General features: G+C 54.4%; 2 protein-coding genes across 3 annotated transcripts in view; one reads left to right on the top strand and one right to left on the bottom strand.

The window, feature by feature from the left end:
- Positions 1-22: 22 nt before the first annotated feature.
- IDH3A (isocitrate dehydrogenase (NAD(+)) 3 catalytic subunit alpha) lies at positions 23-14,116 on the top strand. Of its 2 annotated transcripts, XM_026510629.4 has the most exons (11): positions 23-135; positions 3,782-3,844; positions 5,911-5,994; positions 7,684-7,798; positions 9,049-9,236; positions 9,541-9,674; positions 10,319-10,421; positions 10,515-10,579; positions 11,616-11,700; positions 12,106-12,258; positions 13,477-14,116. In XM_026510629.4, exons 1-11 carry the CDS (start codon positions 109-111, stop codon positions 13,558-13,560), a joined length of 1,101 nt encoding a protein of 366 aa, XP_026366414.1. In that variant the 5' UTR covers positions 23-108; the 3' UTR covers positions 13,561-14,116. The 2 variants fall into 2 exon arrangements, with proteins under 2 accessions (XP_026366414.1, XP_057159574.1); XM_057303591.1 differs by having other exon boundaries at positions 33-135; positions 12,106-14,116.
- A 970-nt stretch (positions 14,117-15,086) lies between these two features.
- The window catches only part of ACSBG1 (acyl-CoA synthetase bubblegum family member 1), a 32,721-nt gene continuing 25,935 nt past the window's right edge, over positions 15,087-21,872 (bottom strand). Inside the window, exons 14-16 of the mRNA XM_057303722.1 lie at positions 17,773-17,912; positions 17,094-17,340; positions 15,087-15,666 (exon numbers count right to left, since the gene is read on the bottom strand). Coding sequence (XP_057159705.1) covers positions 15,581-15,666; positions 17,094-17,340; positions 17,773-17,912 — 473 coding nt within the window. The 3' untranslated portion in view covers positions 15,087-15,580. The remainder of the gene's footprint in view (positions 15,667-17,093; positions 17,341-17,772; positions 17,913-21,872) is intronic.

Below are 21,872 nucleotides of genomic sequence, written 5' to 3' on the forward strand. Positions count from 1 at the left end.
GGCGGGGCCTCGATGGGGGCGTGGTCCCGAGGGGGGCGGGGCTCCAGCCCTGACTGCGCGACTGCGCACTGCTGTAGCTGCTGTCGTCGCGGCGCCAGGAGGGACGCGATGGCAGGGCCCGCGTGGATCTCCAAGGTGAGAGCCGGCCCGGCCGGTGTGCGGCGGGCGGGCGGCGCGGGCTGGGCGGAGGCGGTGCGGGAGCGCGGGCCTCGGCGGGCGCAGACGGTGCGGGTGGCCCTGCGCCCGGACGGCCGCGCCTCAGGCGGGGCCAAGGTCACGGCCGGGCCCGGGTGTCCCCGCGAGCGCCGCGCCGGGGCCGGGCCTGCGTCTGGCGCCCGGGCCGGGGTGGGTGGGTGGCCCGGGTAGAGCGGTGGCCCGAGAGCGGCCGGCGGGGCCGGGGGGGGCGGCTGTCCTGGGCGCGGCCGGCGGGACCAGGGCCCCGGAGCTCGCGGGGGCACCGGGCCCGCCATCGGACGGCGCGGGGTCCCCGCACCCGGGACATCCCACCCCAGCCCCCCCCGCTCTGTCACTGGGGTGAACCCCGCGACCTCGAGGAGAGCTGTCGCTGCCCTTGACAGCTCGGGGCCGGGGCCCCGGGCGGGAGCCGGAAGGGGCGTCAGGGCCCCCCTGCAGTTCCTGGGTTCGTTTCTGTAGACGCTGCCGCTCAAGGTCACACGGGGAGTCGGGGTGGGAACTGGGGGCGGCCCCAGGTGTCCCGCTTCCTAGTTCTCCGTCCCATTCTCCCTACTCCGTGGCCAAGGTCACACACAGATGACAGGCACGGGGAAAAGTAGGCCCTCGGGTCTCCTGTTGCGCTTCCAGAATGGCCCCCTAGAAATCTACCATAAGCAATTCCGTTTTTTTGGTAGAACTTGGTGCTATTTTTCTCCTTTGCTTTGAGCTTAAAGAGCGTCTCAGATCACTGTGATTTAGTGAAAAGAGCTCTAGACTGGACGTCTACACGGGAGACCTAGGTTTGAATCTGCACGATGCTACTGATTGGCTGTGTGACCTTGAGCAAGTTCACATCTCTGAGCTTTGCCCATCTGTAGAATATCTGTACTTGCCTCACGGAGTTGTTTGAGGATTAAATACAATCATGTGAAAGCGTCAGTGCAAGCAGAAGGAACCATGGGTCTGAAGGTTTCCCAGCATTCAGTGTATGTATCTTGCAGTCACTGAGCAGGCAGCGTGGTTCTTGGGCCTCAGTGAGTGGGTTCTACGTGGTGACCCTCTCAAGACCCGGATTTGTGTATGGTAGTCACTGTTCTGCCACATTTGCTCCTGAAGGGAACGTGATTCTGTGTCACTGTCTCAGCAGAAATCAACCCTTTAACCACGGAGTTCACCCCACTTAATACGCGATTCATCTTTGGTAGGTACATGGAGCCGTCAGAGAGGCGGACTAACGCAGCACTGTTGGTAATGGGTGTGCTGGTCGATTTGCTTTGCCTGTAGCGTGGACTGCAAGGAAAAACACGTAGTGGGTGTTCAGAAAGAGTGGGGCTGTGGAATCCGATGAGGTTGTCCCCTGACACGGACTCCTGTGTGGCCCTTGGCCATCATTGTACCTCTGTGGAGCCCGTTTCTCCTTTTAGGGGTTGGAGCACAAGGTGCCTCAGAGCCCCATACCCCAGGATGTTGGGGATGCTGGGCTGATGTTTCAATCAGAGCAGTCCCTCTTTTGGGGTTCCATGTAGGGTTTAATTTGAAAAGGTGGTCTGCAGCTTGATTTTTTTCCCCTAAAGCTTTATTTAGAGAAAATACTAGGTTTCTAAAGACCTTTCTAGTTCTCAAATGCTGTAATTACAACGAGCCAGTTCCCCAGCAGCAAATATTTATTGAGTACCTGCCATACATCCAACACTGTATTTCTATGTTTTTAAGTTGGATTATGAAGGTAATAAAGGAAATGAGGAGCTGTGGATTCCGACGGCCCAGGACCTGAAGTCGGAAGTTCGGTTCACGCTCTACGAGCCTGGCCTTAGTCTCCTTATCTGAGAAGGGCCAGTAATACCTACCTCTCCAGGTTTTATGGAGATGAGATAACATAATGCATGTGCAAGTACATGATAGAGCACAAGACAGTCTCTGCTTTTAAAAAATCTCATTTTACTTACAGTTCTGAGTCATTTTAATGACTTAGATGTATACTGCCTTGTTCTAAGATCACATAGGAGAGATGACAGACATGGACCAGACTGATAGAGAAAATTGGAGCAAGTTTTAAAGACGTTTGCTGGGATGGGGACTTGTCAGGTAAAAGAGAGGATTGAGGCTGGCTTGTATTTCTCCCAGAAATATTCATTGAGCACCTCCTGTGAGCCCCGTGCTGTTGTAGGCACTGGAGATCCAACAATGAACAAAACATAAAAATCTTTGTGCTTGCGGACTGACATTTTAAATCACTTGTTGGTTGGGTCTTTTGTCCCAAAGACATGGGCCAGTTTTGTATGACTGTCTTCCCCCTCTTTCTTTCTGGGGTGGGGTGGGTAGAGGCACTCATGCGAATTTTATAATGTTCCCAGCACCGAGTAGCTTTCACATGGCCTCTCTTCCAGCGGCCCATCTGTCTGTGGATGAATCACGTTCAAGGATTAAGATTTTTGCCGGTGGTTTTGGTGTAGAGTGTTCTTTTGGGTCTGGCCCTATTTTTTATTTTCAGTCCAGAGAGATGACGGTAGATGCCAGGTTAGAGAATACAGTTCACTCATACCTGCCTGGCTGTCGGTTGGTGTCTCGTTAGCGGATGCCAGTGTGATGGCAAAGGGTCGGCCTTGTGAGAACGGTCCCCAGAAAGGAAGACGAAGCCGGCATATAACAAATGTATCTTTGCTTATGTATCTAGCATGAAAAAAAGTTACCTTTATAACGTAATGAATTTTACGTTACGTCTATGTACCCAATTTCTTAATAGGACTTTGTACCAGTTTTCAATGACTCAGTTATTAAAGTTCAAAGCAACCTTTTAAAATTCTGTTTCTAGTGTCTGAGAGTGTTGAGTAGAGTGATATCTTGGGCTAGTGGGGCTCGGGGGTCGTTTTTCTTTTTTCTGTATCCCCTTTCCTGCCAATTAACAATAATGACCATGTTCAGAAAACATAAAATCTTCATTCTATAGGACACAGGTGTCAAATGGTATATAATAAACTTTGTTAGATTTTTGTTTTTATAAAGTGTAATTACTAAATATTCATGGAAGAATAGGCGTGATGTGTAATTGAAGGAACACTGGACTAGGAGTCGGGAGACCTGAATTCTGGTCTCTGTGGTCACTCTGTGGCTGTAGGCAGATCCTGACCCTGAGACACCGATGTCTCCACCTATATAACGAGTGAGTTGGTCTCTGGAATTTTTAAGGACCCTTCCAGCTCTAAAATCAGTGATAGTTTTCTTAGAGTATGTGTTCCCCCCAAATTGACCCGGTAGTCAAGAATGTTGACATAAAACCTTCCAGATCAACCGATAAAAGTCCAGTGTTTGAGCTAAAAAGGGATATTCTCCCTTCAACATTTTTTGACAACTTATATTCATCAAATCAAACTTGAAAGTATATAGTACTTAGATTTTCAAAGCAAAGATAACCTGAATATTGAGGTTTTCAGTTCTGAGGTGGCTTGTCACATCGAGCTACTACAAGAGAACAGTAGTCCTCAGAAGTTCCTGAACATCTGTGTGCAAACCTGCAGCAGCAGCAGCCGTCAGGAATGGCCTCATCCCCACTCCTCACTGCATGTGGTTTAATTCTGTGCATGACGTTTCTTTGTTGATGTCTATGTAGGTCTCTCGGCTGCTGGGGGCATTCCACAACCAAAAACAGGTGACCAGAGGTTTTGCTGGTGGTGTGAGTATAATTACATCTTTTATTTTTTTCCTTTTAGAAGTTTCTCAAGAAAGATGCTCTGACACATTGATTATATAGTTTTGTTGTCGCCATTTATTTAAAGTTAGGGAAAACTTGCCATACTCATACTGGATGTTCAGATTCTCAGCTAACGGGCATAAACCCATTGGCTCACTTGCACATTTGAGAATTATGTTACAGCTGGCTCTGTAAGCCTATCACATTCGTGTCTTAAAGGGGCCTGGTTAAAAATAGAAATTACCCTTGAGCCTCTTACTTCGTTTCACAATCTCATTTGGGTAAGACAGGTTTTTTTTCGAAACTAGTCCAAGTTGAGAGAAATTGTTGAGAAGCTTCAAACCCGCTTTGCATTTTCATTTTGTGAGCTTCCCTAAAAACAGTGGATTGACCACTATCAGGAATGCCTCCGACCTGTCTGCGCCCTGTGGGCTCACACGTCCTTATGCAGTCCTTGTAGACATGTTAGTGGATCTCCTGTTTCTCATGGAATCTGCTGCTTTTAGAATCCCCAGCATTAGAATTCTCTGCTTTAAAAGCTGATACCACATCTAGAATGCTCTAGAATCTTAGAGCATTCTAAGACTGTGGGTCAGTGACTTCCTATTCGTTTTGGTTTTGCCCCCTTCTTACAGAATCTGATTTGGATTTCATAATTCCTCTACTCCCACAGAATGTCTTACTCTAGGAGGGATTTATAAGGCCGTTGTACCTCTTTTTTCCCACCGACTTTCTGTATCGTGGAAGAAAAGTAGCTTCTTCTGCTGGCCTGATGACATTTATTGTTACGTGATGGGAGGACAGGAAGGAGAAGCCAAGGGTTCTTTTCACTCTGCTTGTGCAAAAGATGCAGAACGAGGCTCGCACTTCAAGCACCAGGCTGGCCACGCTAGCATCTCAGACGCGCCCTGAGCGCTGATGGGACCATCAGTGCTCTCTGCTATGATTTAAGCTGTCCATTTGGTAAAGATATTTGCCTGGTGGGGAGGGGTTGTAGTTGAAAGAAATAAGAAGAGGAACTGAGTTTTTAAAAGATTTCTTCAGTGATACAGAGAAATTCAAAAGTAATTACTCCACCTGCTCATGGATATCAGTGGAAGGCAAAAGACCAGGGACACTTGAATCAGTGATTTTTTAAAAATGTAGCACAGGGTAGCCAGGACTGGAAAAGACCAGGGACCGTTGTCTGGGCCAGACTTCCTGGTGAGAGAAAGTCCCCAGATAATGACACCTGTTGTCTCCAAATGGGGAGGGGGGTCTGAATTAACTCACTGAAATCCTAACATCATTTCCCTTTACACATTTTTTTTCTACGTTTGAAATGCTGGCTTGACTGAAGTCTTTGTAGTAAAGCACTGGCGTTACATTAGAAACACCCTTGTCATTCTGCGTCTAAGTCAGACTCTGCAGGTGTGACCACACTTGCTGTTCTTGTAGGCCACACAGAAACTCTGCGGGGCTCCCCTCGATGACACTTGTCATTGAGGAGCTGGTGTCACAGAGGGACGCAGGACAGTGGGGACCCCCTTGTGATTGGAAGTCTGAGGTTCTCTGAGTTCTAGAACAGACCGCAGCAGTCTCCTGGGAACGTGCCTGAAAGTGATTTTTAAGCCTGAGCAGGTTGGGTGAAGACCTAACGTTCCAGGATCCCAGTGGAGAGGAGAGCAGGTGCCTTCATAGGAAGCCGTCTGAATTCCAGTGAGAGAACACTGTGGAAATTTTGTTCTCTTTGGTTGCAGAGACTTGAATTAATTGGTCTCTGTAGCTTGTCAAAAAAACAGTATCAATTGGGGGTCTACCTAGTAGTTTATTTTTGTTTTATCTAAAGAGCATCATGTTTTTAAAGCCTCTGAACTCAGGCGCAGAGTGGAGTTGAGTCTCGTCTCGCCTCCATTTTGGGGAGCTCTTGGGAGGACGTCTCTTTTCCTGAAGGCCTTCGGGTCTTCTTGAGGCCCCTCTACCATGAGCTGGATTTTTCTGTCAGTGGTATTCGTTCCGTACCTTCAAAATTAACCCTCGCTGTCCTCTTTGGTGACTTCTTACGCCAGGTTCAGACAGTCACTCTGATTCCAGGAGACGGCATTGGCCCCGAGATCTCCGCCGCAGTGATGAAGATTTTTGATGCCGCCAAAGTAAGTGTCCGTACAAAATGCCTGTAATCGTTTAATCGTTTGTTGGAAACTCCGTGGGCAGTTTTAATCGTTTGTTGGAAACTTCGTGGGCAGTTTTAATCGTTTGTTGAAAACTCCGTGGGCAGTTTTAATCGTTTGTTGAAAACTCCGTGGGCAGTTGGAGTCTGTGAACTCCCAGGATAACTGTGAAGCGGAAGGTGTCGCCCGTCTCCACGACCCTGACGTCAGTGCCGCTTGCTGCCACCGCGGTGGACGGGAGCGGTGCGCGGGCTTCGTCGTGCGTGGAGTCACGAGTCGTGCCGCCGGGCGCGCGGGGCTGAGCCCTGCCGGTCCCCTGTCTGCCTCAGACTGGCCGTCCTGCCAAGAAGACTAGAACCGAGATTTCAAAAACCATACAGGAGATCCTGAAAGATTAAAAAAGTTCCCGCTGTGGTATTACCGTCAAGTACGAGGGACGATCGTGCTAAGGGCCCAGCCTTCGCGCGGTGGCATTTTTAAATGCTTTGGTTTGGGGAAGACGGGAAAGTTGGGCTCTGCTTGCCGGCTCCCTTTATCATCGCCGCGAGCTGCTGGGCGGGGTCGGGCTGTCACGATGCGATGGCTGTAGGATAGGGACTGGATGGGTTTTCACCGCACACACGTCGTTTTCCTAAGCACCGGTCGTGCGGAGGGGCTGGTGCCGCTCTCGTGGCAGATCGCGCGCCCGCTGTAAGCGCCCGGGGACAAGGACCGTGCCGCCCCCGGTTGGCGCCTGCCGTGCGGGCTTCGGGGCGCACACGGGGAAGGAGGGGACACTGGTGCATGGCTGCGTGGGTTACGTGCTGTGTCTGGGTTTTTTTTTTTTTTTTTTAAAGATTTTATTTATTTATTCGACAGAGATAGAGACAGCCAGCGAGAGAGGGAACACAAGCAGGGGGAGTGGGAGAGGAAGAAGCAGGCTCATAGCGGAGGAGCCTGATGTGGGGCTCGATCCCATAACACCGAGATCATGCCCTGAGCCGAAGGCAGACGCTTAACCGCTGTGCCACCCAGGCGCCCCTGTGTCTGGGGTTTTTAAACAGCTTCACTGAAATACAACTGACAGACCACACGGTCCGCTGGTTCGCGGGTGAGGTCCGAGTCCGCGGTCTGTAGTGCACGCACACAGCTGTGCGGCCAGCTCCGTGCTCTAATTTTAGACCATTCTCACCCCCCAAACAGAAACCTTACCCTCGTTAGCACTCGCTGCCCATCCCCTCCCTCCGCCGGCCCCAGGTCACCACTCGTCTGCTTTCTGTCCACACACTGGCCTCTCTGGACACTTCATATGAATAGTCTCCTACCACGTGGTCTTTTAGGATCGGCTTCCGTCACTTAGCATGTGACTTCTGGGTTCACACCCGTGTCAGTGCTCTGCCGTGTTTCTGCAACGGTATTTCTCCTCTCCTTGCGATACTCTGACTATGGCCACGGTAAGAGTTGTGAGGAAAATAATGGGCAGGTGGCAGCTCAGCGCAGACTGGACAGGGTAGCACGGGGAGGCCCTCTGGGCGCACTAGGGAATGACGTCTCTTCTCGTGTGCCAGAACTTTCTGGACCTGTATTGTACGTTGTCAGCAGCTCACCCAGAGTTGACAAAGTATGTCGCTGTAGTGTGCGTGCCAGTCCCCCCGGCCTGCAGCTCACTGTGCTCTGTGTCGCGGCATCTAGGCGCCCATTCAGTGGGAGGAACGGAATGTCACCGCCATTCAAGGACCTGGAGGAAAGTGGATGATCCCTCCCGAAGCCAAAGAGTCCATGGACAAGAACAAGATGGGCTTGAAAGGTAGTGGTTGTGGTGGCTGTTGTGGATTTCTGCCGCCGATGTTATGTGTTTGAGAGCCGATGCGTCTGAGCTCAGCGAGGCCTGACCGCGGTAAAGCAAACCATCCTTACGAGGCAGCTTACTTCTTTCCTCTTCAGAATGTTTTCACTGGCGTGTAGCTGACACAGTCACGTTCGTTTCAGGTGCACAACGAAGAGATTCGCCTTCTCTGCTCCTCATGTTGTGCTCCCCACAGGAGGCAACTTCCCTACGGGGACACTGTTTTTACCTCGGGACGTAGTTTTCCCCACTAAGAACCTTAAAGGGTTACTGGCCTGTGTCGAATGAAAGTGTGTATTTATGTTCACGTAGATTTATCTTTTGCACACTTCTCACGTTTTTATTATTTTAATTACTGCATGCTTCAGGTCCTGGTTCGAAATGTGGGCATGTGCCCGATTCCCATTCAGCAGAGCTCTAAGTGCAGACGGGTGCAGGTTTGAGTCTCATCTCTGCCACTTACCGCTGGGAGGCTTGGGCACGTTTCTTACTCTTGCTTTTGTTTTCTTCTCTTCCCTTTTATTTTGTTTTTTAACTTTAAAGATTTTTATTTATTTATTTGGCAGAGAGAGAGAGCACACAAGCAGGGGGTAGGGTAGAGGGAGCAACAGACTCCCAGCGGAGCAGGGAGCCCGACTCGGGACTTGACCCAGGACCCTGGGATCATGACCTGAGCCGAAGGCAGACGCTGCACTGAGCCACCCAGGCGCCCCTTCCGTTCATTTTTGAATGGCAGCAAGAGTGTTGTTACCTCGTAGGTGGTGGTGGGGGTTAGACGCTGCCGAGCCCGGTCCTCCCCGCGGAGGTGTACGGCGTTACTAAGGAGTGCAGTCATGTTCCCGAAAGCCTCCGGGGAATTCTTCCTCCTTGGTTTGAATCAGGGAGGGGGTAAAGTCAGAGACAGACACCTTCTGCACGGTGGCCCAGGTGGGGTAGCGGGTGACCTGGGAGCGCACGCGGAATGACTGCCCACTAGCGACAGCCGTGCTTCGAAGCAGAGCACCTGTCTGTCCTTTCAGGTGACCTTGCTCGGTGGTAAAAGTGGCCCTTGGTTCATAGGCTTGCATGGTACAGGCGTCACTCAGCACTTCTCATCCTAACTAAGCTCCCATGGAAAAGCGAAACAAGGAAAAATTGGAATTGCAAGTAAATAGTCTGTACTTGCACCCAGGACGTGTCCCGTTGTCACTGGGGGCTCTTCTTTACTACAGGCCCTTTAAAGACCCCAATAGCAGCTGGCCACCCGTCTATGAATCTACTGCTGCGTAAAACGTTTGACCTTTATGCCAATGTCCGGCCGTGTGTCTCGATCGAGGGCTATAAAACCCCTTACACGGACGTGAACATCGTCACCATCCGGGAGAACACAGAAGGAGAATACAGCGGCATTGAGCACGTGGTACGTTCATCTCAGACACTTGGACTCGCACTTGGGACAGCCGTGCAGATTCCCGGTTGTCGGCAACACCTCGCAGACACGGCTCCCCGTGACCTCTGTGCGGTGGGGGCTCGGGCCGGGCCTGGGGCGGGCCCTCTGTGGGGAGTTTGAATCCTCCCGCTCACAGGCGTCTTCTTGGGCAGGGCCACCTCTGCACCTCAGTTATCCCCATCCGTGCAGTGGGCCTTACGGGGCGGGCGTTACTGACCCCACGATGCCCGCGGCCCGCGCCGGCCATCCCAGTGAGGCGCCCCGCTCCCCCCAGATCGTCGACGGGGTCGTGCAGAGCATCAAGCTCATCACCGAGGAGGCGAGCAGACGCATCGCGGAGTTCGCCTTCGAGTACGCCCGCAGCAACCACCGGAGCAACGTCACGGCCGTGCACAAAGCCAACATCATGTGAGTCCCCGGCCGGCCGGAACCCTGCTTGCTGTGCTTCCCTTTCTCCTCCGCAGTCAGCGGGGCAGGCGTCTCTGAGCAGATCAGGGAGGCACGAGGGCCTGGGTGTCATCAGAGCAGGACGCCGGAGACCGGATCCCCAGCTGCTGTGGCCGCTCAGCCGGGGCCACGCAGGTCAAAGGGCAGGTGCGCTTCTGCTGTCCGAGTAGACCGGGGGAGCGACTCTGACACAGCCACACGCTGGGGGCTGCGCGGGCGACCTCCTGCTTGCCCCTCTCGCCCAGGCCACGTGCAGCAAAAGGGCTCGAGCGTGTACGATGGTACAGCCATTAAAATGAGTCCGTTTTCACATTTTCTTATTAATAGATGTTTCTTCATTTTTGCGGGACAAAACTATTAAAAATAATAGTCTTTATTATGATCAGACTATTTTACATCTTTATGTCCTTTTGTGCTTCTAGAAATATCCCCAAACATTTTCAGTTTGCGTTTTATTAACTGCCTGAAAAATAATTTTACTGTGATTGAAATCAGACGTCTGGGCTTCTGGAACTAACATTTCTTGAACTTAACTTTTCTGTCTGACCTGGTCCTTTTCTTTCTGCAAGTCTTTCTTTCAACAATTTTTATTTGATTAAATACAGGCGAATGTCAGATGGGCTTTTTCTGCAAAAATGCAGGGAAGTTGCTGAAAACTGTAAAGATATTAAATTTAATGAGATGTACCTTGATACAGTATGTCTGAACGTAAGTATAAACGCTTGCTCACCTGCTGCCCTCTGTGGCGTGTCGGGGGTGCGGCCGCGCGCCCATCGCTAAACGTATGTGCATTCCTCGCAGATGGTCCAGGACCCGTCCCAGTTCGATGTTCTTGTTATGCCAAATTTGTATGGAGACATCCTTAGGTGAGTCCAGCTGTACCTTGTGGTCTATAATTTATTTATAAATGTCCCAAAATGAATGTGGCTTAAGAAGTTTTATTCCGATATTAAAAGGCACAGCGTGTGTCGGATGAGTCGGACCCTGGCGATTTGGTGGTGATGTCAGTGATCTTGTTGGATGCGTGGTTCACGGATTTGCCAAATTGGCTCTGGGCTGTCGTTCTCTCGTGGTCTGTCCCTCTTCCCATTCTGGGGTGTTTTGTCAGTTGATTGATTTCAATGTGTTACTATGTATAGCAAGTGGGTGCTCATTTTTACACAATTTTTGTGGCTTTTGACATAATTTCAGACTTAACAGAAAATTGCAAGATAGTATAAGGGACTCCTGTGTCCCCGGCCCGCACAGCCCACCCCTGCTAGCGTTACTTCTCCCTCTCTTCCCCTCGCCCTGCCTTCCTCCTGCTGGTGCCCCCCCACCCACCACATACACAGAGTTGGCCACTATTCCTTCTGCCTCTGCCAGTCGGCATTCTGCTGCGAGATCAGCTCCCTTCTCTTGCATTTATGTCAGTTTGACGCGTGGGTATAACCGTGAGTTCTGTCCATCACAGCCATCATTTCTGTTGGCCAGCGCGTGTCCCCTGAGCTGCTGTATCCTCTGGATGCCCCCCCGCCCCCCGTCTGCTTTCTGGCAAGTGAGCTGCCTCCGGCTCGTCCTGTGTTTTCCAAACTGTGGTCTCAGATCAGCCGTTTCTCCAAGGAGCCCTGGTTCCCTCTGGTGGAGAATGGTATTGAAAATCCAAAGTCTGGGCGCCTGGCTGGCTCAGTCGGTGAAGCGTCTGCCTTCAGCTCAGGTCATGACCTCAGGGTCCTGGGATCGAGTCCCGTTTCGGGCTCCCTGGGAGCCTGCTTCTCCCTCTCCCGCTCCCCCTGCTTATGCTGTCTCTCCCTCTCTCTCTGTCAAATAAATAAAATCTTTTAAAAAATACTAAATAAAATCCAAAGTCTGGGTGAGGTGTTTCATTCTTCAGAACACTCTGAAATGTTTTTCTGCCCCCAGTGACCTGTGCGCGGGACTGATTGGAGGTCTTGGTGTGACACCAAGTGGCAACATTGGAGCCAACGGGGTCGCGATCTTCGAGTCGGTAAGGCCCCGGGTGACCTGTAAAGCAGAGTTCAAGTAGGAATGGCTCGAGGGCCGGGACGGGTTATCTGCACGAATATGGTTCAACTGTTGAGTTTTCCCGGGAGTCGAAAGAAAATGATGCTTTCTTTAGGTTTTTTTACATAAGGTTGGTTTATTCATTCATTTCCCCTTCTTTATTTTGTATCATTATTTATTATGTCTCTTTCCTCAGTTACAACATTTTATCAGAAGTTGGAAAAGATAGTCCGTATTTTTGCACTTTTCCCCCGTGGCTTTAGCTCTTGGCTTTTCCGAGGCTTTACTTCCCGGCCCCATGTCTGATTAATGAGGAGACGTGACGGGCGCAGCGTCCCCGGGAGAGGGCTGTTTGCTGTCCCCCTGACCGCGTGTGCTCCTCTGGCAGGTTCACGGCACCGCCCCGGACATCGCGGGCAAGGACATGGCCAACCCCACGGCCCTGCTGCTCAGCGCCGTGATGATGCTACGCCACATGGGGCTTTTTGACCACGCCGCGAGGGTCGAGGCCGCGTGCTTTGCTACGATTAAGGATGGAAAGGTATCGGTCGTCTTCTTGCACATACTGTGTCCGGGTGAAGGCAAGAGGCGTTGGCTTCCCGAGCACACGTGCGTGCGTTCTATGGAGAGAGGAGCCGCGGCTCGGGGGCCAGAGCCAGTGAGGCCTCGATGTCCTGTTGTCAGCGCATGTATGGGCCAGGTCCCTGCTGCTCCCCCGAGCAAACCCGTGTCGTGCACCTGATAAGGTCTGCGGAGTCTACCACGGCGAGGGGAGCTAAGGTCCAGGCCGTGGGGGCAGGTCCAGATCAGATGTGCAGAGACGTGGGGCTCCACGTGTGTGCTGAAAGGGAAATGGAACTTTCATAGAAGTGATCATCGTGGCTAATAAGCTAAGTATTGGTGATACACATCATCTCCGTAGGCCTCTGCTGCTCTGTTACGACTAGGCCCCGTTTCTAGGTGAGGGAACCGGGCACGGAGACACGGGCGGACTTGTCCAAGGTCCCACAGCTCCAGCATGGCGGCTGCGACTCACAGTCCGGCTGGAACCCAGCGAGCTTCGTTGTTCTGAGCATGGCTGGAGAGCGAGGCTGGGCCTCAAAGGCATAGGATCTGTTTTGTGAAGCTTTACTGCAGAGCCCAGCAGAGCTGCCCCGAGTCCACGGTGGCCCTTGGAATCGGCAGGATGCAGTGGGACAAGAGAACTGAGTGTCTCGGGGTCCTTTTGGGAGGGAAGGGAGGACAAGGTATCAGGACCCAGGGGCCGTGAGGGAGCATTTCTCTTCGAAGGAGGAGAGTCGGAGAGCTAGTGACTCAGGGGCGCCTGGCCGGCTGCCTCCGCGGAGTGTGAACCTCCCGGTCTGCGGCTCATGAGTCAAGCCCCACGTGATTCAGATATTACCTTAATTCGTTTCTCAGCTTCCAAAATAGCTCAAAGTATGTTTTTTAAACTTTAAAAATTCCCCAAGGGATTTATGCTTCGTTTAAATGTCCATAATCAAATGTTACGGTCTGTACGGACAGAGGGAAACTTTTGGAAAGCCTCCCTCCTTCCGTCGCTGAGAGCATCTCGTCCCCTCCAGGGTGTTTTGTGGGTGCTACCTGGGCCCCGGTCGTCCTGGGTGGGGGCCTCGCTCTCCGTGCGGGGCGGGGGGAGCCAGACCTGCTCGGCCGCATCTCACCGGGGGCTTCCCGTAAAGACAGCCTGGCTTCGCTCTAGCGTGTGGATGCATTTATCTTTGCTTTTTCCTTTTCCCAGAGCTTAACAAAAGATTTAGGAGGCAACGCAAAGTGCTCCGACTTCACGGAGGAGATCTGCCGTCGGGTACGAGATTTGGATTGAGGCTCCTGTGAGTGGCGTCTGTGGCCGTCACTCCCAGCGGCCGCCACAGGCACCTCCATCGCGCACACGTTTGGTTCGCTTCTTTCCTGACAGCGCACTCGTAGACGTGGCCTTTTCTGAACAAAGTCTGTGCAGGTGACGTCCCTAGGCCGGCTTTCAGAGGACCTGCCCCAAGTGCTTGTTTTATTTATTCTGTGTCTATCCGATATGTGTTTTTTTGTAAACTCTAAGTGGACTGTATCGTTTGCCATGTTAATCATTTTACACTTTGGTTAAAACGGTTTTTCCTCAGCTGTAAATACGATACAGAATTGATAAGAGAAAACATAACTTTTTAAAGAAAACCCTGTTTTCCTTGGTTTATGAAAAATGTAATAGATGCAAAGTAGACTATTGACAAGATGATATTCTTATAAAGCTAAACGGGCACGGGAGAGGTTTCCTGGAAGTTTCAGATCCAAACCAGTGAATACGGCATATTTCTTAGCGATGCGGGCGGTAGGCAGGTGCGTCCTTCAACCTGAATTACTGAGTATGAATAAAATCTTCAAGAATACGTACGAGAGGTGCAATTTCTGTTAATAAGACACGGGCAGTGTATTGGCTACAGAGACACATGGCTTGTGCGCAGTTACCTTGTTATCTGGAGATGCTCCTTTCTTGGCCGGAGCGCTGAGCGGAGGGGCGGCCTCTTCACCGGACAGCGTGAGGCGTCTCTGCTATGGGGCGGCCGCAGGAGCCCGCAGCGCGCGGTTCACTCTGCCCGTAGCCGCCCAAGGCCCCCACCACGTCGGTTCTGTCTGCAGGTGACCTGGGCGTGCTGGCTGGCCCTCCCCGTCCCCCGTGCACCGAGTCACTGCCCGCCATCCCGCCTCAGCAGCATCGGGGCCGAACCCGCGGTCGGGCCTGGGCTCGGCCACTGCCCCCCACCCCCGTGCCCCACACCACCCCGCCAGCACGATTGTCCTTTACGTCTGACTCTAAGTCACTATTTTCAGCAGCTCCCGTGCTCTCTTGGCCCCCGCGTGGCATTGCAAACCCATGGGCTCTGCCTCATGTGCCCTGAGCACAGGGATTCCTTAGCGAGGGTCCCTGTCTGGCTGCTCTCTCAGGCTTGTCCCCAGACTTACGTCTCACGTGTGTTTGACTTTGTTCAGGCTGCGGCTTCCTCTGCTCTGGTGGGTCGCGCCCATGGTCCGTGGTTCCTAGGTGCGCCCTGGTAAAGAATTCCGGAACCGAGGCGTCACCCTCTCCACCTGTGTCCCGGCAGGGGTCACTGGCTCTGCGCATTCGGGGTGCGGGCGAGTGCCAGCCGGCTGCGGCTACAGCGTGCTCCCCTCGATGCCGTCTGCGCTGTGCTGGCTCCGGGGTGCACGTGGTCACGCCCGTGGCGCACAGTCCCGTGGGTTAAATACCCGTGACTCCCTGGCCTGGCCCGCCTGCTCGGCTGACAAGAAAAATCAGGTACTGGTGGGCAGTTCTGTTAAACGGTTTAATATTCAAGTCACACTCAGTACAATCAAGTAAATGGCAGCAGCTTTATTAAGCGTCAGGTCAGTCGGCAAGCGCGAGGTGCCCAGTGCCCGGTACTGGCATGCGGTGCGGCGGCGGCCACGGGTTCCAGAGTAAGTCGGCCGTTAGGTGAGTTCCAACTGTTGGCTCTCCCGCCTGCAGAGTAACTCCCGCCCTCCTCCCCTCCGCCCTCCCCAACTCACAGCCTGCGCACCGCCTGTCCCGCGAGCCAGCGGCCGCCCTTTCGTTCTGGAGGGAGAGCTGATCTCATTTGTCACCTGAACAAAGAGCAATGCTTAAAATTAAAACTATCCACGTGTGAAGCTTCTTGGGATTGTCAGCTGCCGCTGGCGCCAGGCCTGGCATGCGTCGATGCCAGTGCCGGGGCCGGACGCAGAGACCTCAGCCTGGCCGGGCGTTCGTGCACCCAGACCGAAGGGGACCCGGAGCTCAGGACGACCCTCCGAGAGGCCTGCCGTCTTCAGTGGAAACTGGGACGGTGGCCCGATTACTTCTTTTGCTCTTGGTAAAAGGAGTCGATGATGTCTTTGTACTTGTCCAGAACCATGGGCCGTTTCAGCTTCATCGTCGGACCTGAAGGAGCGAGTGGAAAGAGGGAGTGAGGCCTGGACGCTGAGAAGCCTGGGAAGGTGTGTGGTGAGGATCCGGAGTGAGGCCAGTCCAGGGACCCAGCTCCCGCTGCCCCGGCGTCGTCCCCGCGGCCGACGGGCCACCAGGGAGCGACTGGCATCACGAGAGACCAGGAGGCACCGCCTTCCTTAACCGGCATAACCTTCCTCCGCGTCTTTCCGTTCTGTCCTTTGGGTGAATCGATGGCTCCATCAAACAAAACCGCGGAACTAGGGTTTCTGTCTCGGGCTCCCGGATCCTTCTGGGGCAGGCCAGCCGCTGTGCTGTGAGCACACAGGCAGCCTCGGGACAAGGCTCTGGCCCCCAGCCACGCGGGTGAGCAGGCAAGCGGCTCCAGGTGACGGCCACCCGGCCGACATTTTGTGACCTCAGGAGACCCCAAGCCAGAACCACCCAGTTAAGCTGCCCTGGATTTCCGACCCACAGAAAGCAACATGATAAATGCTTTTTGTCTCAAGCTGCTAAATTTGGGGATAATTTATTACACAACAGTAGCTAACGAGTGGACCGCCTGTGACCACGCACACGACGGCGTGGGGCGTTAAGCTTTGCTTGCGCGACGGGCCGGGGAGAGACCGGGCACGCCACCTCCACGGCGGTCTCTAGGGGTCTTTCCCAAACCCCTGTGCTTGGCCTTGGTTCTTCCCTCTAAAGCTCGGTCGCAAGGGCTCTGATTTAGCGTGGGGGCAGCTCAGAGTCCATTTTGCGCTAACACGCTTGGCTGTGTAACCGGAGACTTCAAAATCAAAGTCATTTCCAGAAGCTGGTTACAGAGGACACCTGCCTTCAGTCTTTTAGCGCCAGACAACCAGACGCACTCCAGTCTCCGAGGGCAGCTCAGCGCCTGCGGGCACTCGCACCCTGCTTCAGCCTCCACGGGCCAGAGGCTGTTCCAGGGAAGAAGCCATTCCCGCCTCCCCTGGCCGCCAACACCCCCACGTGCTACAGCCAAGAGTGACTTCGTCTGTCCCGCTGAGGCCGCAGCAGCGGCCTTTCCTGGTTTTGTGGACCACGGTCCAGAGGGCTTCATCCCTTTACCTGCACGCGAACTGAGCCCCTAGAGCCAGGGGACTCCAGCCCAAACACTAACAGGGCCTTGGGGTCTGCCTGCTGGTCCCACTGCGATTTCAGGGGAAAACGGCCCCCCGTGTTCAAATTAACAGGTCCCAGCACACATTTCGCATACGCGGCAGGCTTTCCCCAGGCACAAGTCTGTGCACCAGGCAACTGTGTCCTCCCGCCGGAAGGAGGGGGGCTGCCGGTGGCTTTATGCTTGCCCTGTCTGCTTCCCGGAAGGCCCTGCCGTGGCCTCTGCCCTCCCACACGGCCCCTGGAATAGTGTGAACAAACAAGCAAGGAAAAAACCCTACCCAACTCTCCACCCGAAATGGAGAAGTCCCTCTGGAGAATGGCCCACTTCTGGATGTGGTAGGGCCGGGCGGCTGCGTTCCTGTTGACCCTCTGGATCCCCTGCTCAATGGCCTGATACACGGCCTCGTCCTTGGTGCCCACGATCTCCGACACGGTGGTGGCCTTGCTGCCCACCCGCTGGCAGAAGGCCACAGCCAGTTCAGTCAGGTTGTCCGTCGGCTCCGAGGTTTCTGGGTCCAGCACGCACTGAAAAGCCAGAGGTCAGACCAGGCCCAAGCCTCGCCCACAAGACACAAGCCCCAGTCTCTGAGGATGTGGGTCACTGTGAGCTGTTTCAGGGACGGCCCGTGGTGGAAGGACACCTAGAAGGACTTCAGCCAATAAAACCATGGACTAAAACAGGGACCCCTCCGGCCCCATCCAGCACCCTGGGCTCGGAGCATCTGAGCGGGGAAGTGGGGGCTGCAGCCCTGGGAGCCGGGCTGAGCTGGACCATGATGGATCATCACAGCAGCGTGTTATCCATTGTGGTTCCTGCACCTTGCACCTGAGTGCAGGGAGCCGACAGGTTATCCCACAGTAAAGGCTCGAGATCTACATGTGTCCTGGCCAAGCGTGGCTGCTGCTTGGGCCAGGCCCACAGACACCCCCGCCCCAGAACAAGACCCCTCAACGTACCTTCAAGGTGAGTAGCATGGACAGGAACTTCCTCTGGTCCCCGATCAGCATGGCATTACTGACGATGGGCAGCTCCATCTTCACAGCCTCCTCAATGGGCACAGGGGGGACGTTCTCTCCACCAGCTGTGATGATTAATTCTGGGGAGGCAGGGCCAGGCCCCCGGCACAAGCCTCAGTCCAGGTGCCCAGGGGTGGACCAGGGCCCAAGCCTTGGCCCCAGCCCCTGGAGGCAGAAGCGTCTGGCAGCACTGGATACTTGGCGGGGGTGGCGGTGGGGGGGGGGGGAGGCAGTGCCATGCCCGCAGAAGCACCTCACACCTGCTGGGGGGGACACCTGCTGGGGGACACACCTGCTGGGGGACACACCTGCTGGGGGACACCTGACCTGCTGGGGGACACCTGACCTGCTGGGGGACACCTGCTCGGGGGATACACCTGCTGGGATACACCTGCTGGGATACACCTGCTCGGGGGACACCTGACCTGCTCGGGGGACACACCTGCTGGGGAACACACCTGCTCAGGCGACACCTGCTCGGGGGACACCTGACCTGCTGGGGGACACCTGACCTGCTGGGGGGATGGTGGCAGTTCCTGGAGCACAAACACTCACTCAGGGCTCCCACTCCCTTGTTCATCATCCAAGACTTTGCCTGCTCAGACTTCTCATCCATCGCCCCCCGGACACGCTGCCATCGCCCTGCAGTTGAATTGCCACCCGGCAGGCCCCGGCACTCACCATGGGCCAGGCACCGTGCTAAGTCCTACATGTGCAGTGGTTCACCGAACCCTCACGACCAGCCTATGGAGAAGCTCATTTTACAGATGGGGAAACCGAGGCACAGGGAGGTTAGGTGGCTTGTCCGAGGTCGAGTACATCCCAGAGTGCAGCACGGCACGGTTCCAGAGCTCCCGCGATGAGCCTCTCACTTCGCCTACACCTTCCAGACACCTCCTCCCGTCTCTGTCTAACATACCGCGTGTTCTTCTCAGGAAGCCCTCTCCCCCCGCCAGTGACTCTGGCTCTCCCTTCTTGGAGCTGCTCTCCCAGCGCCCGCCCCTCGTCCACCACCTCACTCACTGCAAGACCAGCTACAGGCCCTTAGCGTTTGGTCTCCCCCGTGGAAGGTGGCTTGCTGCCAAACAGATGGTTTTAAGTGGACATTTGCTTAATACACCTGGACTGTTTTCGCTAGCTCTTGCCCCTCCCGCCCCCAGTTCTAGGTCAACAAAGAGGAGTTGGTCCCCTTGTGTGCAGGTCCCGTGTGGACATGGAGAAAGGCCCTGGCTGCAGGAAGCCCACAAGGCGGTGGGATAGAGGGCTGCCCGGGGCTGGGGTAGCCAGGGAGGCATGTGGCCCAGCTGCACATTGAGCATGAATTGGGTCTAACGGATAGAGGGCACATGTACACGGCAGGTGAGACAGGGAAGCAAAGGTGGGGGGAGCAGGGCCCCTCCAGTGCCCGCTGAGGGGCTGCCCGGACGGGTGGCAGCCATGGAGCGGTTGGGGCTCAGGGTTTTAGGGCACTGGCGAGCAGGGTGAAGAGTGGTTACCAAGGCGTGGGCTCAGAGAGGATGCATTCAGACCGTGGGGTCTGTTGGGGGCAGCAGGGGTGGGGCAGAGAGGGAACCACGGCCAGGCACAGTCCGGCGGCTTTCACCACCCCTGTCTTCCTCCTCCTGGGGCTTTCTCTGGCCCCCTCCCCCTCTCCCCCTTCTACCAGTGTCTTTCACATGTTAGTGCGCTTAGAAGCCCTCAGCAAACTGGGCGCAGGAAGGGGCACCTGCCAAAAATCCACGCGAAACGCATTCAGGGATCAAATGTCAAAAGCGTTCCCCCGAGACCAAGAACGGTACACGGACGACCACTGTCCCCACGTCTATTCACCACGGCTCGGAAGGTCCTGCCAGCACAAGAGGCAAGAGAAACGCCCAGAGGGACAGGAGAGGAAGGAACGAAACGGTCAGTATTTGAAGGCGATCGATGGTGTGCACAGAGCTGGAGAGAAAGGACAAACCGCCAGCTTCTACGGAGCGCCTCCAGGTCACGTGACCCCAGCCCGCAGCAAGCAGCCTCCAAGCCCCCAGCAAGCAAGTGGGACACAGATTCTACAGCGGCGCCCGGACATAAGACACTCAGGAGCCAAGCTGAGAACCGATGTGCAGAAGTCCCCACGCTGCACACTAGGGAACGGCTGTGAGACACGCAGTCTAGGGAAGCCCAGGGACGGGCCCTGCCGCTGACACCCACCCGCGCCTGCATCGCGGGCTGCAAGCTGTCTTCCTGGCTATGACATCTGTCGTTGCTCCTGGGGTTTGACTACGTGGAGGTTTTTTGTTTGGTTTGTCTTTAATGTAGTAAAATTTCGTGAGTCCCTTCTCATGGCTCCTGTAGACCTCTGGCATTCCAACCGGGTAAAGGATTTCTCTGTTTCCCTCTGGGAGCTTAGGTAAGGGCTCCGTTCTTCCTCATACGGAAACGTTCTACCTTCTCTGTCGCTGTCGTGCACGGACGAGTTTCTCCTGCGATGTCTTCTAAACATGCCAGCACGAGCCACGGGCTCCCCACGGCGCTCTCCTGGCCTTCTGTCTGCGAGACGCTACTGTGCGTGGCGGCCGCTCCGCCCTGTCCGACGGCGCTGGCCTGGCCTGAGCGTGACCATGAGCGCCTTCCTTCAGAGGGGTGGGGTCTGGCTTTCCCAGGACTGGGGCCGGCTTCCCGCTTGGGAGACTCACGTTTCATTATGCTAAGGAAGCAGCCACCGGTTTCCGTTTCTATCCATGAATGAGGATATTAAATTTTTGTTAAATGCCTTTGTGATAGATGTGGAGATGACCACAAACGTTTTAAAGGATCTATTAATGGGATTAATTACATTATTTATCCCTGCATTTCCAGAAGAATCTCACTGAGTCATGACGGGTTACATTCTAATGTGCTGGCACCGACTGTTTGCCAGTGTTTTATTTAGGGTGTTAGCATATCTATTCATAAAAGTCATTGGTCTACAGTTTTCTTTTTAAATACAATCTTTTTCAGATTTCGGTATCAATGTTATACTCCAAATATACTTCCAAAATTTGGAAGTTTTCCTTCTTCTCTATGCTCAAAATCAGGTGAGGTATCATTGGAATTCCCACCTGCTGGTCCAGCGTCTTGTGCCTATGTGGTGGGGGATGGTCACGATTCGTTCCCTGGGCATCAGTCTAAGTTTACTGTCTTTTCCGAAGTAGGTACCTTCCCCAGAAAATGATCTCACGTTTCTGTGTATCTGCCCAGCACTGGGCGATCTACCCCATGTTCATGGCCTGGACGACTCAATGTTGTAAAGAGACACATTCTCACCAAATTAACCCGCAGACCCGATGAACTCAGAATCAAAATCTTGGCACCTGTTCGGAGGCAACCGGCATGATTCTAGCCACGGTTGTCCGAAAGATGAAGACCAAGGCGGTAGGCCGCGTGCAGCCAGGTAACAGGCAGATCACAAAGATCCCCGGGAGCAAGGACAGTGGGCGAGCCGCCTCCCGCACAGGCCCCTGGCCCAGACGCCCTGCGGGGAGGGAGGCTTCTTGGCAGTGAGGCTGGGTGGGTGGATACTTATCTGGAGAAAAGGCACCTGGGCCCCCACCTCTAACTATAGTATTGTAAAGATTTTATCTATTGATTTGTCAGAGACAGAGAGCGAGCACAAGCAGGGGGAGGGGCCGAGGCAGAGGGAGAAGCAGGCTTCCCGCTGAGCAGGGAGCCCAACATGGGGCTCAATCCCAGGACCCTGAGATCATGACCTGAGCCGAAAGCAGACTCTCAACCGACTGAGCCCCCCAGGTGCCACCTAACCATACTATTTTATAAGGAGGTCCAACTCTGGATGGATGTTTCCTGGTTACTCTCTCCCTTTCAGCGAGCAGGCCTCACCCGCCATCACCAAGCCGGGCCCTAGGCGGCGCTCTCAGTCACCGCCCCCCCCAACCCCGCACAGCGGGAGGGCGTGTGCAGGGATCTCCCAGCTCCCCCGCTGTGCGGGGGGGGGGGGGCGAGGACCGTCACCCTACTCCTCCCAAGACTCAGGCCAGGCCTGCCCAGACTCTGCCCCA

Source organism: Ursus arctos, unplaced genomic scaffold, assembly GCF_023065955.2.
Source record: "Ursus arctos isolate Adak ecotype North America unplaced genomic scaffold, UrsArc2.0 scaffold_28, whole genome shotgun sequence".
In the NCBI taxonomy this organism is placed as follows: domain Eukaryota; kingdom Metazoa; phylum Chordata; class Mammalia; order Carnivora; family Ursidae; genus Ursus; species Ursus arctos.